This window comes from Sinocyclocheilus grahami, unplaced genomic scaffold (assembly GCF_001515645.1).
Source record: "Sinocyclocheilus grahami isolate Dianchi unplaced genomic scaffold, SAMN03320097.WGS_v1.1 scaffold170.1, whole genome shotgun sequence".
NCBI classification, from domain to species: domain Eukaryota; kingdom Metazoa; phylum Chordata; class Actinopteri; order Cypriniformes; family Cyprinidae; genus Sinocyclocheilus; species Sinocyclocheilus grahami.
Window position 1 is genome coordinate 1,437,181 of NW_015505349.1, and position 16,961 is coordinate 1,454,141.

The 16,961-nt window shown below is 36.6% G+C and overlaps 2 protein-coding genes across 6 annotated transcripts in view; one reads left to right on the forward strand and one right to left on the reverse strand.

Annotated features, from left to right (window-relative positions):
• Nucleotides 1-955: 955 nt before the first annotated feature.
• LOC107593391 (tumor necrosis factor receptor superfamily member 1A-like) lies at nt 956-8,767 on the reverse strand. Of its 5 annotated transcripts, none has more exons than XM_016283104.1 (11): nt 8,735-8,767; nt 8,268-8,493; nt 6,592-6,670; nt 6,320-6,427; nt 6,064-6,231; nt 5,780-5,912; nt 5,097-5,158; nt 4,828-4,986; nt 4,573-4,610; nt 4,317-4,431; nt 956-1,787 (listed from the first exon to the last, which is right to left on the reverse strand). In XM_016283104.1, the coding sequence occupies exons 2-11, from the start codon at nt 8,295-8,297 to the stop codon at nt 1,468-1,470; spliced, it is 1,212 nt and encodes a 403-aa protein (XP_016138590.1). In that variant the 5' UTR covers nt 8,298-8,493; nt 8,735-8,767; the 3' UTR covers nt 956-1,467. The 5 variants fall into 5 exon arrangements, with proteins under 5 accessions (XP_016138590.1, XP_016138588.1, XP_016138592.1 ...); XM_016283102.1 differs by having other exon boundaries at nt 4,573-4,613; XM_016283105.1 differs by having other exon boundaries at nt 957-1,787; nt 4,573-4,613; nt 6,064-6,192.
• A 4,602-nt stretch (nt 8,768-13,369) lies between these two features.
• LOC107593390 (zinc finger protein 362-like) overlaps nt 13,370-16,961 on the forward strand; it is an 8,485-nt gene continuing 4,893 nt past the window's right edge. The window contains exons 1-3 of the mRNA XM_016283101.1: nt 13,370-13,498; nt 15,451-15,517; nt 15,955-16,201. Of these exons, the coding sequence (XP_016138587.1) occupies nt 15,455-15,517; nt 15,955-16,201 (310 nt within the window). The 5' untranslated portion in view covers nt 13,370-13,498; nt 15,451-15,454. The remainder of the gene's footprint in view (nt 13,499-15,450; nt 15,518-15,954; nt 16,202-16,961) is intronic.

The following is a 16,961-nucleotide window of genomic DNA, read 5'->3' on the forward strand; positions in this document are numbered from 1 at the left end:
CGTCGGTCTTAATTCAAAAATCGTCTTGTAAGAAAAAAAACTTTGTGACATCCAAATTCCAAAAAGTTTGGTTGTAGGCAAACATACGCTTCACGCAGCACGTGTTCACTGGTTGCTATGGAAACGACAACTCGCCTAACAATGTTGTGTTCTAAGAACATTTCCTTACGTTTAGATTTCATAACCATTACTTTATAGAAACGTGATTTGGTTAAACGTTCAAGAAAACGTTATTAAAACATATTTTCTTATTAAGCACTGGCATTCTCTCGTTAATGTTGCTTATATTCATGTTGTTTTAGAAAATGGCCCTCTAAGTGAGCTAATGTCCACAAAGGTGTTTTTCATTTCAAATGTCTACTTTTAAATTATGAAAACTTGACTAAAGTTAAAGAGGACTAGGCAAAAATACAATCAAGCAATAACAAAACAGCCTATGAAAATAGACAGCAATAAATCACTTGGGACAATACTGAAACACTCACGATTATTAAACTAAATTTAAACTTAAATTTAATTTATCAAGATATATAAGTTTTTCCTGTTTGAATGGGTATTTCATGGACTGAAAGGGTTAAAATATCAAAATTGGCAAAGAATATTTGGAGGTGGGGGTTATATTTCACATTTCCCAGAGAACATGGGCTACTGTATGTTTCTTCGAACTGACAACATGCGGCTTAGCAAATAGGTTATGGTTATATACAAGCCTGGAAAAACGAAATAAAAAAGTGAAACTGCTTTTGATCGTCACTGTGGTTTAAACAGAAGTCAGATGAACCTGGGGGAACCAGATGAAAGGGGAATTTCCTTTGCATAGCTCAGAGGCCACAGCAATTGTTTGCTGACATTCACTAAACTTAATGTCAAAACTTTTCTCTGTCTGCACAGAAAGGAGACTTCCTCGGTCATGCTTTCTATTTTTTTTTTTTTACTACATGATGCTGTCAAGAGCCATACATATTCCAGACATTTTTATTAAGAAAAGTAACAAATATATACTGGTGTGACAAGTGTACACAGTGAGTGTAAAGTAATATTTCAAACGTGCCCATGTACAATATGACTGAGAACTTAAAATAACCTTTAGCGTGAAACAAATAAGCAGCTACGTTTATCCTGAAAACCACTAGATACCTCTTTAAGTTGATGGATGGTAACATTTAAACATTTAAGTTCAAACTTTGAATTGGTCAACAATTCTTTGAAAATCCAGATTTGTACAGTATAGTGACAAAAGGCTGATTCATATAACCAAGAACAAGGATTATAAACAGTTATTACAAAGCACCTATGATATGCATAATGACCTGCATTTATTTTACATTATACTTAAATAAAACAATTTTTTAACTATGACTGCGGGTTTCCTGTTAAAAGTTCAGAAGACAAGAGCATCTGCTGTTCAGAGTTAACTGTAAATGATTGTGAAATGCAACTGCAGCTCACACACATGAGGAGATGGAGTCAAGATGAGTGAGCTTTCATGCTTGCTTGCAGTTGTTCTAGCTTCTCTTGCAGTTCCTGGGCACAGCCTGACAGGTTCATGTAGTGTAATGTTGAGTAGATATTCTCCATCTTCGCTCCACTGCTCTGGCTCCACAGACGTAGCATATGATACTGCTTTTCCAGATAGGATGGGCCTGCCTCCAGTTCGATCCGTTCCATCTGATCATCTGACACAGAAAGCAGTCGCAAAAATTCCTTCCAGCGTGTCACGGGAATCTCTCTTATGACAGTGTACAGCACTGGTGCTGGCCAGGACTCCTTCTGCAAGACCTGCATCACTGTGGTAAAGTAGATATGGCCTTTAGATACAAAGGTTGAGAAACCCCAAGCTCTCGAATTAATCTCCTGTTTACTGAGGCGAGCATGCACATAGGCCTATCAGTGCCAGATTACTGTAAGTTATATTGCAAAAGAAGTATGATGCAGAACCAAATAGTTAATTACAATGTACATATCAATCAGTCAGGCAACAAGATGAGCACTGCAACAATATTATGTTAATATACTGAACACAGATGGTTTAAGGTACGGGAAATATGAAAGAATTTTCTATATTGATTTTTCACAGGTGTTTCACCTGTATTTTGACTTTTGCATTATATTGTGTGTTTAGGGGTTCAGGGAAATGTCTGGAAAATTACAGAAAATTAACAGTAGCTTTTCAACTGTCCTACTGATTTTTTTCTTTCAGTGTACAATCGATAAGCCAGTTGCACTTTTATAAAACGAGACTAAGCGGTATGAAAGAATGAAAGTAGTGCTGGATGAGCGGAGTGATTTACAGCATTTTAGCAAACATCAGACTGCTGAATGCTGCAACTGACCAATCAGAATCAAATATTCCAGAAAGCTGTGTAATAAGAACTTTTTACTGAAATAATACTATGCAGTTGTATCATTAAGAATGAGTTTTTAATGAAGTTAAGGAAAATATTAAGGCTACATCATGAGAACTAAAACAAAAATTTCTCCTTTCTTTTTATTATCATCTAAATTATATAAAAATTACCTACTTTACTTAATCAGCAAATTTCAATGCCCTTTCAATGCAGTTGTGAGGCTACTACCATACCAAGGAAGCAACTGTAAGTGTGCGAATTAGAAGTTATTATCTGATCAGACAGTTCTCAGAAGTTCTTAGACTTTGTAATGTAAGCCTGAAAGCTAGCTGATCCCAATCAGTTTAACATACGCCTACATGATTGGCAAAAGGATAAGACTAATAGTTGACAAGAAAGACTTGAAACATTCAGAAAAACAATCACAAAATTTAAAACAGAGAATAAACCGAAACTTCATTAAATTTTGCAATGTCTTAAAGGGGTCATGAAATGCATTTTTTACATTTTATGTTTCCTGAGGTGCACTTGTAATCTTACAATCAGAAACTGTTATAATTTAGATATAAATGGACGTTTTCTACCCTGGATTTAGGTCTCTGATTTGAGCGCTCTGTTGGAAGGGCCGTGTCTGCTTTGAGACTTCAATGTAAATGCCCACTGCTATGATTGACTAACATCTTTGCATATGAAATGAGCAAACCCTCTCGAAAACTTTTACTGCGTTTTGTATTGATTATAGCATTTTATTTAGAACTGCTTCAGTTGCAGCACTGCACTGTAGACTAACACAGTGAGGTATACTGAGCACATGATACAATGATCTCTTGCAATCTCACCAATACTTTCATTATAACTAACACAGTGAAAACACAATGTAAATAAGAGACTCGTTAAGCAGTGTAAATTTGCTATTGATTATAATGGAAGTTTTGGTGAAAATAGAGAAATCACTGACAGATTCAAGCTGATCTTCACTGCTCCAGTCCCAATTTACATACTATCTGTCCTAAATAGTACTCAAAATTAGAATTAGTGTGTCCCAAATCCTAGTATGTTGAAATGAGTATCCCATTTCTGGTGAAAATTAAAGGTGCAGGGCTGCATCTGAAACCGCATAATTCCCTACTATGTGAAAAACATTAACTGTTATGTGACAAAAGAAGTATGTCCGAAACACAAATTATAAGTGTAAAAAAAAAACACAAAAATGGCAGATATGTGAGACCAACGGTTCAGCATAGAGGGTTTATAAAGGGTTTAGATAAAGGGTTTGCATGATCAATTATATATAACTATATATATAGTTACTGAAAAATATTGTCTTAAGTTGTCCAAGTTGTTAAAAATGTTATTTTTCTTACCTTTTAAACGCAAAATTGCTTGCTGGGTGCAAACACATGAGGAGAGTTCTCGGCGTGAAAGACCTGTGACTGGCAGATCAATGTGACTCTTCATGTAATACGGCAATAAATTAAATTAAAGGAAATGTCGAGGATGTTAGCTGTGATAAGATGATTGACATGACAGCTTAAACAATGACAGAATACACGTAACTAAGCTACAGAGCGGTCCATTAAAGACACAATTGCAACAAAGTAGTATGTCCCAATGCTCGTGCTTCTGCTACACACACAAAAATATGTACTTTTTCTTCACAAAAAGAGTGCATACTTTTAGGGCATAGTATAAGTCGGCAAATTGGGACACAGCAATAGAAAACATTACATATGACGATGACGCATGTCATGTGTTGAGGGGAAATTGTGACATCACGATTCTCCAGATTTCAAATCCGGGTGTTTCAGAAGGGTAGAAAGAAGTCATTTATATTTTAAACTAGAGAGTTAGTTTTGAGTTTTTAAACTTGCAGTATGTTTTTATTGTAGTGTAATCTCTTATAAATGTAAATATCAAGAACATTTTGCTTCTCTATTTCATGACCCCTTTAATGTTTTATATAATTACTTTTTGGGTTTCCGTTTGCTATCAGGGGGGCCATGATGCTCTGTAAATCTCCACTGAGGACGTTGTGTGGGTAGCTAGTCACTGGTAAAGTTTTGATAGAGGTTCCATTTCTTTCCTTTAAAGACAAACAAATGGTTATCAAGGTGATGCTTATCACTTAAAATGTTAGAACACATGAAAAAAAATCCTCAACATCATTTCCACCTTGTAATTTAATTGTACATCAGAAACATGTTAAATCAAAAAAATTACAAACCATTGCTCTGGGAATGCTGATTACATCATTAGGTTGATCTGCTGAAACAAAGACAAAATTCACTTATCTCGAATATTACAGCATACAGATTTCCTAAATCAATGTGCATTTGCTATTTTAAGAAAGAACTCAAACCACAGAATTAACAGAAACAAAACAATGCTAAGCCGCTTCACTCTGTAATGAGTCATGGCCCCATTAAAGGTATAGCAAGCTTGATTCATCTAAATCAAGTACATGTAAGTGTATGTGAACCTGGTTGAATTTGACATTTTGGATGTTTGCCAACATGCCAGATTTTGGCTTGGCGGCAAAGCAGTCTCCGTCTGCAGAACCAGATGAGAAGAAGACAGAGAAGACCACCCAATATGGTCACAATGATCAGTAACACCAGCAACAGCGGGTTAGAATATCCTAAGAAAAGGGACAATATATGTCACACAAAATTTAACCTCTGTATTTCTTACTTCAAAGGTTTGCAAATATAAATATTTCTAATTATACATGTTAGGATGTTGTGATACCTTTTGTTTCAACTGTGGTAGGACTACAAAAAGATTTACAGGACTCTTTCTTGCACTTAGACCTGAAACAAATTACATTAATCAATAGAACATTTATACTTAACATGTACTTTGACCCAAGACACTTTCATGACAAATATCTGCAAAACATAACAATAAAATAACTACAACTGTATTTACCATATAACCATTATCACAAGTTTTAAAACAATTCATTATATTCTTTGGTGTGTTGGTACCTGAAATAGTGTTTCATTGCTAATAACGCCAGTAGCCCCTCACTACAGAACAAAGATCCAGGGGGCGGGTTGGATCCACATCTAGGGGGTGGAGATGGTAGGTTTAGGGGTGGAGATGGGTGGGTTTAGGGATCAGGGGGTGGAGACGGGTAGGTTTAGGTATATGTTAGGTGGGAGGAGTTGGATCTGGATCCAACCTCGCCCCCTGGATCTTGTGTTCTGCAGTGAGGACCATCTCAATAACCCTGGCAAACATTGTTACAAATGCAGGAGATTCTGATGCGAATGCTAAACCTTATGCAAAGGAAAACCACAACCCATTAACCTAAATGCTAAAGACTTGAATAATGCAAAAATTCTTATTCTCCACAAATAGAGTAATTTACCAAAATTCCATCAAGATTCAAAAGATGTACAGAAAAAAGTGAATATTAGACCCCATACTCAACACAGCTTTGGCACTGTCCACCATCTGAGAAATTGCCAATCCCACAAACTACTGTTGTGGTTTTAATAGTTGTTTTAATAGTCATTTTAATAGTCATTTGTTGGGTACAATTCTCTTTACAGTTCAAACCTGAGTAACACAAAAAGAAAAATAAACTATTCAGTTACAGTTTCCTAGCCACAAGGTGTTTAGGATATTTAATTTTTAGTTTTTTATTGACAACAGAAAGTATCACTTGTATCCTTTGGCCATAAATTTTACTTCCTTTAATGGTACTTACATTCTGTGCAGTTTTGACAGCTGGGACAGGGTTTACAGTGACCATTATTCTTGTAAAACCCAGCTTTACAAACGCAGACTCTGTTCTGTGTTGGTGTACAGGTTTTGGTGATATCCTCCACTTCATGAGCTGTAAAACCAGGAGTCTTATATTTGGATGAAAGCCCACCTTTCAACAGTTATATAAATTAAAATGTCTAAATTCCACATGCATTTATTCGATTATTTCAATAAATGCATTCTGGTATTTTACTTACCATCCCAATCACATGGCGTACATCTTAAACAATATTTGAGATTATTTGGTAAGGCAGTGTAAGAATCGCTCCCACACATCACACAGTCATGTCGTAATTTGTAATATCCTGGAGGAAAGGTCAAAATAATAAGATAAAACACTTGAATTTTGGTTAATTTCTTTTCAGCAAATATATTATATTTATTCCACAAAGGTCCATCTATAATGGGTGTTTTTCATTTGGTTTTACTATTGTCTTTATTTTAGTTAGTGGGAGGCATGTCTGTTTACCTGCTGAACAACTTCCATTTTTCAAGGGTGGAATTTTACTTTGGCATTGGCATTGGGAGACTATAAATAGTATACATACCTGAAATAAAAACAATTAACTGCAATCAAATACATGTCAATGTCTTCTGAAAATATGAAATACCATCATATTTAAATACCTAAATACTCCACTTAAAAAACTGAAATAGTTGTTTATTAAATAGTTGTTTGTTTATTAAAAAGACCCCCAAATATCAAGTTCCCTTGTACATTTTAGAAACTTACTGAGAAATATTTTAAATGTGATCATATACAGAAAGGACAATGCTTCAAATATACACACATTGGTATCAACATTGTTTCTTCTAAAATAAAAGTAGACAGGCAATTGTTGACATACACTAAAAGTACAGAGCTGTCAAATTACCGTTTAGAAATAGACAATTTGATGAGAAATATTTAAGTTTATACTACGATATCTGACTTGCTTTGGTATTTTAGCAAAGTTGAGAACTGTTTGAGACATTGTTGAGATTAATTGAGATTAATGTCATAATTTTCAGTAACTTCATCTCAGTAGTAATAAAGTAATATTTCTACACAAGTTTTCACACATTTTCTCTGACAATATCTACAAACGGTCAGTTTGAAAACCCCTTACATTTCTGCAGCACAATCTTAGGAAAGCTCTTGATATAAACACTTGGTCCTGATGGGATTTACTTTGAAAAATTCTTCTATTTAGACATTACTACCATAATGAAATATATAGGATATCCCACTTAAACTTACACATCTGAAAAATAATTATCCAATATTTAAAAAAATATTCAGCCAATAAACATAAAATATAATATATGAAAGGACAAACTTTCATATATTATATTTTATAAAACTGAATAAAAAAACTTTAATATTTTATTAAACTGAAGGACAGGCAATCCAAGTTCTTGTCACATTTGATGATTAACGTGTATAGACATATGCTGTACAATGAACAATTACTAGAGATAAACACCACCATTTCAAGCTAGAAGCAAGAATACAGAAAGGACCTTTTAAAGTTAAAGTTTGACAAATTTATTTCAAATATTCTTATATCTATATCTAAAGAACTAATACATTTATTAATTTTTTTTAGCTCCTTGTATCCCACTCTTTTGAATCCATGCTGTTTTGTATTGAGGCCTTAAACCCTTAAAGACCTTTTTATTATTTATGGATTTTAAGCTTGTCATTGTCTTAATTTTATTAAATAAATAAAACAGACCTTTACCAAAGATAATTGGTTTTTATTAAATATAGTATAATAAAATATATATTTTGCCCACATATCACAAAGTATATAATATAACAGATAGCAATGATCTATTTAACCAGACTAGAAGTCTGCAAAAGCTTAATTAAACGCAAATGTTGCTATTGTTGTTGAGGTTAACCAAACGTGTCGCAACAATATGTAGCCATTTGGTATTTTAAGACTGGTAATTCTAACAGGATGGTGGTTACTGAAAAAGTACTTAACAATCTATAATCAGAAACGTAAAAAATACATGAATAAAAAAAAAAAAAAACAGTTGAAACTGAGAGCTTTCCAATTTTGTAATGAGGTACAAACATTTATAATAAGATAGCAATTATAACTCAACCTGTCCAAGGAAAGGCAACAACAATGCTAGTAAAAATGAAATACGTACCAAATCCAAACACAGTGTTGACACAGTCATGATGAGATGTTGTTCAGTTTTAGCTCAAGAGTCAATAGTATGATTTGTATTCATAGACTTACAAGTTGATGATAACATAAAATACTCCAACTCTGCTTCATGTCAGCATTTGTGGCATCCAACTTCTGCTTCACTCTGACAGAGTGTCTGTTTAGACAGGAAGGTGAGTAACCAACCCAGAAAGCCTTAAAGTAACCTACAAGATGTGAGAAAGCGTGACAGATGTGAAACATGAAAACACGTCAGACTAATAACCTCAGCATAAAGCTGGATCTCACATCGTTTATAAGGTTAATAAACTTCTGCTCATATGAATTAAACACATTTCATCACCAACCTATATCATACATATAGCCTACATTACATAACATAACAAATATGACACTATGACTAACCAAATCACATTTTGCAACAGCGACATCAAGTGGAAGTCTTACTTTTTCCTTGGTAAGCTATTTTATACTTTGAAGCAGAATTTTGATTAAAAAATATGCAACTAAGAAAACGTCACAACTAATGAGTCAAGACGGCTTGGGCTGTTTCCGAGACAGCTAAATTGTGTGATATTGCTTAAAATACAGCAGAGTTGAACAACACATGTTAGGCACGATATTGACAGTTATGTAGTCTGTTTTCGGGCCGGATATAAAAGTCCAAGCTGAACGACAATAGAACCATTTTCGTGTCCGCAAGCGACGTTTCGTTCTTAAATGAACCAGTGTTTTCCGAGCGGACTCGGAGTGACACAAACAAGCGTCCGAAAAGCCCTGCGGAAACTCCGCCTAGCCAATCAGATTCGAGAACTGGAGCTAATTGTTGTAAACTGTGTAAATGCTTTTATTCAGGTCTAAATATTATTTAACGTCACTAAGTCAGTCTAAATACATTAGTTCACATTAGTTTAACCCAACAAACCTAAATGTAAGGTATAAATAGATCTTAAAGTTAAATTCAGGCTACCACTTTTTTTTACAGTGTGATTAAGGGACTCCACTATACCCAGATAACAAATTTAGGTTATAAAAAAGTTGTGGGAACATTTTCACCCAAAATAAAACGTTATCTGAACAGTTATTTTTAATATTCTAAGAACATTTTCTCTTCAACATTATCAGAACGTTCATTAAGTGCAAATAACATCACGAGGGCATTTTGAGGATGTTGTTCTAAGAACAGTTTCTCTCAAAGTTATGAGAACATATATCAAACATTAATAATAAGAACGTTCCATAAATAATACTTTAAGAACGTTTTGTTCTAACATTTATATAACTTTTAAAAAACATTAGAAAAAGTTGTGAGAACATTCCCTGATAGCTGAGGAACTTTGATGTTTATGAATCACCCCTTGTGGGTTTGAACCATAGACTGTATAAAAACAGGTTTGAACCTATGATGTGCAGATTACTAGTCCAGCACTGAACTACCACCAACAGACCAAACCTGTAGGCGTGACTTGATTTCAGTGATGATTTCATTTGATGGTCAATTTGTCTGTTTGGGTTTGTACAACCTTTAAAGGGTCATATGACGTTGCTAAAAAGAACATTATGTTGTTTATTTTGTGTAATACAATGTGTTTATGCGGTTTAAGGTTCAACAAACCCATTATTTTTCACATAATGTACATTATTGTTTCTCCTTTATGCCCCGCCTTTCTGAAACGCGTCGATTTTTACAAAGCTCATCGTTCTGAAAAGCGAGATGTGCTGTGATTGGCCAGCTATCCAGTGCGTTGTGATTGGCCGAATACCTCAAGCGTGTGACAGACATGTTACGCCCCTTACCATGTGATGCCCTGTCCCAGCGCATGAGACAACACCAATAAAACCCATTACAAACGAGGCATTTGTTGCATCCAGTGGGGACATAATTACTGATTATAATTGTAACAACGTTTGTAGGTCGGGAAGAAGGAGGCGGGAACCGGCGAACATTTAAACAAACTTTAATAATAAAATAAACTCAACACAGCACGACAGCCCCTCGCGGACAACTGTTGCGCACAAACAAAACCAAAACACAAAATAAAATCCAGGCCTGGTCCTCTCTCGTTTAACACGGTCGTCACTCCTCCTCTTTATCCTTCCGGAGCTCCTCCGTGAGACTCGAGACCGGTGAGTGGTGCAGGTGTCTCGCATTAGCAATTACTCCACCGGCCTCGCTCCGTTCCCATGGCTCTCGGCCCCGCCCCCCTCGCCCCTCGCAGGCCGGGGGGTACTCCCGAGACTGGCTCTACTCCCCCCCTCCCCCCTCCCGGGGGAGCCGATCACGGCGGCCGTGGCGTACCTGGGGGTAAGGACAGACAGACGAGGCGAGAGAAAAGGAGACGGAAGGATGAGGAGAGACAGACAAGAGAGGGGAGAGAGGAAAAAAGAAAAAAAAATTCTGGGTCCGGTTCCCAGACACACTGCCGCTTGGTCCTCAACTGGCTGAGAGGCTCTCACTCGCGGTGCCATGCGATGGTACTGGACATCGTTGGTGGACGGCCCACCGCTCCTCCGCCTCCTGGCGGACGGCGATGGCTCCTCCTATTGAGGGCAGCCGGCAGCGAGTCCCCCGTTCCCTGCGAGTCCCCAATCATGGCGGATGGCCGCAGGCTCCGGCCTCCTGGCGAACGGGCAGACTCCTCTGCTCCCTCCCAGACGGCAGCCACCCCTCCTCGACCCAGGAGCGCGGCAGCGAGCTCTCCGTCCCACCTCCTCTTCCGTCGTTCCAGCACCACCGCCTCAGGCAGCCACCGGTGGTCTCTCCGCTTCTTCCTGCTGCCCGATCTCCTCAGCACCGCGATCCCCCTCAGCAGCGAGGGCTCTCTGACAGCGTGTCCCTCCTTCCTCCCGGGTTTCGGCACCAATGTAACAACGTTTGTAGGTCGGGACGAAGGAGACGGGAACCGGCGAACATTTAAACAAACTTTAATAATAAAATAAACTCAACACAGCGCGACAGCCCCTCGCGGACGACTGTCGCGCACAAACAAAACCAAAAAACACAAAATAAAATCCAGGCCTGGTCCCCTCTCGTCTAACACGGTCGTCACTCCTCCTCTTTATCCTTCCGGAGCTCCTCCGTGAGACTCGAGACCGGTGAGTGGTGCAGGTGTCACGCATTAGCAATTCCTCCACCGGCCTCGCTCCGTTCCCACGACTCTCGGCCCCGCCCCCCTCGTCACAATAATGACTTATACTGTCTTTTTACGCGTTGCGTTGCGTATCATGCCGCGTAAACATAAAACCATGTCTGCATTTGTGATCGGTGAAACGAAAAACAACAAGCGCTACTCTACACTGCTCAAAACTCGCGTTTGAATCATCAGTGGCAAATTCTTTAAATATAAAAAAACGTACTTACAGGCTGTGAGTCAGAAGCGCCAGACTGTCCTGCAAAGTTGGAACTGCCCCATATTTGTGCACAGCCGGCATTGTAGTCTACTCTTCCAGGTTCAGGAAACAGTCCTCCATAAAATGCACTGCACACATCTGAATATTTGGGTTGAACTGTTCTGGAACAGTGTTGTAAATACAACTTGACCACTTATTTCTAGTTGTGTCCTCTTTTGGAAGGCCAAACAAAGTAGTTTCGCTTTCACAACGAAATACACAGCGTCTCCATGACATGGTGGCAGCAACAATACTACAGCGAGAATAAAAGTTATGCCTTCTTTCTTTGCATGAACATTTGGGAGGTGTTATGCAAATCTTCCCACACAGTGACATAGACATGTGGGGTCGTGTTTAAACGAGGCGTTTTAGGAGGGCGTCTTAACTTTTATGAAGAATATCTCTTTGGGTTTCAGACTTTAGGCTTTGCAACTTTAGGGATCTTATCTATGCACAAACAGCTTGTAATACTCCAAAGAGAAAGGAAAATTGGAAATTGCATCATATGACCCCTTTAAAATTTTCTAAGATTTTAAAGTATTTTACTCAAACCAACATCAAAGTTTGTCTCAACAAACTTTACTCTTTTTTTCAGCTTATGCACTGTATTTGTTTGAATGGTAATTTGACCTTTATAACAATAGTTATAACACATTCGAATCTTGTGCTTTACACAGTAGTGAATTTGTTAGTGTGGAAACAGAGATACTGTCATTATTCATGGTGTAGACAAAGATTGATCAACCCTGTAATTAAATTACCATATTATTTAAATTTACTATAACAGCTAATGAGTCCACCAAACTAGCTATTACAACATTTAATACAATTAGTATGGGTTAACTTGCCAGAAGCCACCATTTCCATAAAATGTTTGAATTAAAATGCATTTAAATTAGTGCTGTCAAACGATTAATCGCGATTAATCGCATCCAAAATAGTTTTTTTTGGTTTACATAATATATGCTTGTGTACTGTGTATATTTATTATGTATATACAAATACACACACATGCATATATATATTTAAGAAAAAGAAGTTGTTTATATATAAAATATTTATATTTATAATATAAATTATATATATATGTATATATATTTTTAAATATAAATAGTATCTCACAGAAGTGAGTACACCCCTCACATTTGTGTCAATATTTTATTATATCTTTTCATGTGACAACACTGAATAAATGACACTTTGCTACACATGTACTGTATGTTTGTGTATTTATATATACATAACAAAAATACACAGTAAATATAATATATAAAAAATATAATATAAAAAAACAAACTATAAACTTTTATTTTGGATGTGATTAACCGTTTAACAGCACTGATTTAAATTAAAAATATGGTTTTATATTTTAGCTGTTAGTATAATAAATCTGGTTATTATATTAAATATTGCATGGGAAAGTCTCAATTATGTGTGTTCTCTCAAAAGCCTCTCTTCTGTTATTAATGGAACTGTAAATACAGTAAATCTGGTTACTATATTATATTTTGCATGGGAAAGTCTCAGTTGTGTTCTCTCAAATGCCTTTTTTCTGTTACAAATTGAAGCACAGTGCACAACCAATGACTTAAGCCTAAAAGCAATGATCCCGTATCTGTGTGGAGACAAAAAAAAGCCTCATATATCCCAGCGAAAATGAGAGATTTTGGTGTACAGCACCCAGAAGTGAACAGGCTGACCCGGAAGCTGTGCTGTCTGGAGGCGCATAGAGAACATCCAGCCTCTTCTCTGCTTTATTAAAGCCTCTCCTGCGAGGGGAAAAAATCAAATAAAAAAAAACCTCTGACATCGATATAGAAGGTTTGTGCGCTCATGGCGTCTTTTTCCTTTTTCCCACACTGAGCTATCGTGCACATTACTGCATTGTACGACAGATAACTGTTCGACGGGCGCGATTTATCGCCTTTGATCTACCACAGGTTGCACAAAGCGAAATATAAGATTATAAATGACAATATTTGAATTCATTGTGCATGCATGTACTAATGGTTTCAATGTGCATTCGCTATAACACTGTTACAAAGCGATCGGGGCGGCGGATGTTGTCAAATAACACAGCCGTGCGCAACATTTCGCTAATTGTTAGACATTTTTGCACGGCATGATTGTCGGAAGTGTCAGGTTTTTTTCAAGGGGGCCGGGCAATTCAAAGGTGCTATTCTTCATAATCAAGCACACACACATATAACCACAAACATCTCGTTGCTCGATCGGGCTTTCCCTGAAAAAACATACGAGTTGAGTGTGAATTTTTGGGCTCTGCAGAATATGGCGTCCTTATGAAAATATAACAGGCTGCCATTTTTGTTTTTTTCTTTTGTCTGAAATGCTTTTGGTGAAACTGTGGAGGAATGAATCGGAGGCTCTGGGTGATCAAGCAGAGATGAGAGATAACAGTGCTGTGCAGCTGCTGTATGGGGAAATCACAAACGTTTTGTGACTGTTGTTTTCCTAAAAGAGGCGTCAGAATGTTTGTACTTTAGATCCTACGGATTTAGTTTAAAGAGGCATTCGAGTTCTGTTGAATTCGATCCCTTTTATAGTGATTACGTGCTTTCAAATTTGAATGAAATGTCTTAAATACTGAAATGTACTCACTTCAAACTTGAGTCACATGGCAAAAATTACAATTCTTGGCACTTGAGCTGATGACTCAAGTCATTTGTAACAAACAAACAATAAAACACCATGGCAACCACCAGGGTCAGAAACTGGGCGAAATATAATATAAATGTGGAATGTATAGTAAATGTTATTTTATTTCATTTGGTAGATAATTGTTTCAATTGAGAATTTATATCAATTCCTTGGAACAAATATTGCCCCCTAAGAAAAAAAGTTAATTTGAGACATTATTAAGCAAAGTTTCTGACAAAATGTCTTTGTTACTACAGTTATTGTTAACTTGGTATTAACAACCAAAAAGATTAATGACAACAAGAAAGCTTTTCACATCAAAAATCAATTCAATTTATTTTGGCTTTAGATTAGTAACAATTCAAGTAATTTTGGCATTTTAGCAGAAACTATTTTTGGCAGAGTACATTTATGTACAAGAACCAAGTTGCTCATCTAAAGCAGTGCATAGCATTTTCTAAAAACTTGAATTCAAGCAACAGTACAGACCAAAATAGAACTTGTGTTATTTACTCACCCTCATGCTGTTCCAAACCTGTATGTCTTTCTTTCTTCTGTGGACCACAAAAGGCCTGAGTCACCATTCATTTACTCTATATGGAAAAAACGAAATGGGGAAAAGAATGACAGACATGCAAGGTTGGAATGACATGACGATGACACGATAATTGTTATTTTGGGGGAACTACACAAACTAAATTATGATATGTCAGTTAAAATGACTCCTCTATTGTGAGAACTTCTGAAACAAGCACTGATATTTGTGTGGCATATTGCTCTATCACAGTTTCAATAAATTATTATAGATGTGTGATTGAAAACAAGAAGGTCCGGATCTGTAAAATGTACTTTATATTATAGATATTGCATTACACTAGTCTGTATTATGTTTTCATGAAATTCCTAAAAGGTACAAAAGATGCACTAAAGTAAATATGATTAATTGACATGATATTAGTAAGAAATTGGCTTAATTCATAACTAGACTCAATTTGGCTTATGAACACTAAGATTTAGGTGAGAAATATGTTTATAACTAAATCCTTTTAGGCCTGTGTGTGCTTTTAATCTGCTTTATATTATATTCTGATTTGACCCTTATTCTGTTTTATTAGAAGGATGGCAGAGCCTCGTTTCAATAATCCATATTTCTGGCCACCACCTCCCTCTATGCCTGGCCAAGTGAGTATTGTGTTTTATAAAGAGTTGCTTGACATGCTTCAGTATATTTGTAATGGTTAATTTCACATATGAACAGTTTTATAGTGACTATTTATGACTTTTTCACTGTTTCAATTAATTCACCAAAAAAACAAACAACATAGTATTTATTAATATATGAAAAATTCCTGCAGCAGACTTTACTGCAGACATACTGGAACCATTGAGTACAGAGCGAAATCATGTGGCATTTAGCGATCGTTTGAATGCAAGAAAGCATGACAGTATGCATGTTTGCAAATCTGTACATGCCAATGTGGTTTGCCAAAGCGAGCACAGAAACCATGATATGAGTTTCCCCCACATATTTCCCCCCTTTTTCTTGCTCCGTTTGGTTTATTGTCTCACGTCACATGATGTCCTTGTCCCCTGTTAAACCTAACCAATGACTTTTACAGCTGGATAACCTGGTTCTTATCGACAAGATCAAAGAGCAACTGATGGCAGAAAAAATTAGATCTCCGCATTTGCCGCCCACCACGGTTTCCTCTCAGCAGACTCTGCTGGTGGCCTCTCCGCCTTCAGATGGTGGGCAACATGTGATGTCTATCCCCAAGCTGCAGCAGGTGCCGGGTCTTCAGTCCCACAACTCCTCTCAGCCTGACATCGCCCTGCATGCCCGCCCAGCATCCAGCACCATCGCAGGTACCGATAGCTCTTCCATGTGTTATCATGACGGAGTTCACATGTTATGCTTCCATTATGCACTGTACATTTTGGTATTACATGTACTAATGTATTATGTGGGAGAAATGCCCATATAAGGAATTCCGCCATTTATGACGTCATGAAGGGCCATACTCGAAAAAACTTTCTGAAAGTTATACTAACCCTGAAGGAGTGAAATTACATTTTTATCAATATAATATTATTATTATTATTATTAATAATAATAATACTAATAATAATGTATTTATTTATGAAAAAGGCTAATATTTTAACAAAACTGCTTCACTGCTTTTTAATATTTCATAAAATCAGGTGGTGCAACTAGTATGCAGAACAAAACATAGTCACGGGGTGTGACTCCCCAAAAATATATTTGTGAATTATTAATTAATAATATTGTATTTGTAATAATATTGATATTTGCAAAGCAAGAGCTACTTAATATTATTACTTTTTACTTGATGTGGTTACACCACATGGTATTTTTCTATTCATTCAATGTAACTTTTCAAAACCATATGAAACCAACATTTGGTACATTTCTTACGTGAAGCGGAGTGCCTAAAACCCCCTTAGCTGTTATAAATTCACTGTAAACCACAGCTTCACGGGGCTTATTGCTTTTATAAAACGGTTATTCCATATATGTAGTAAGGTTTCACAAAATAAAACGGAGCAAATAAAGTGCAATGATATTAATAAGCAGGGGCGTGTCTAGAGCATTTTAATGGGGTGG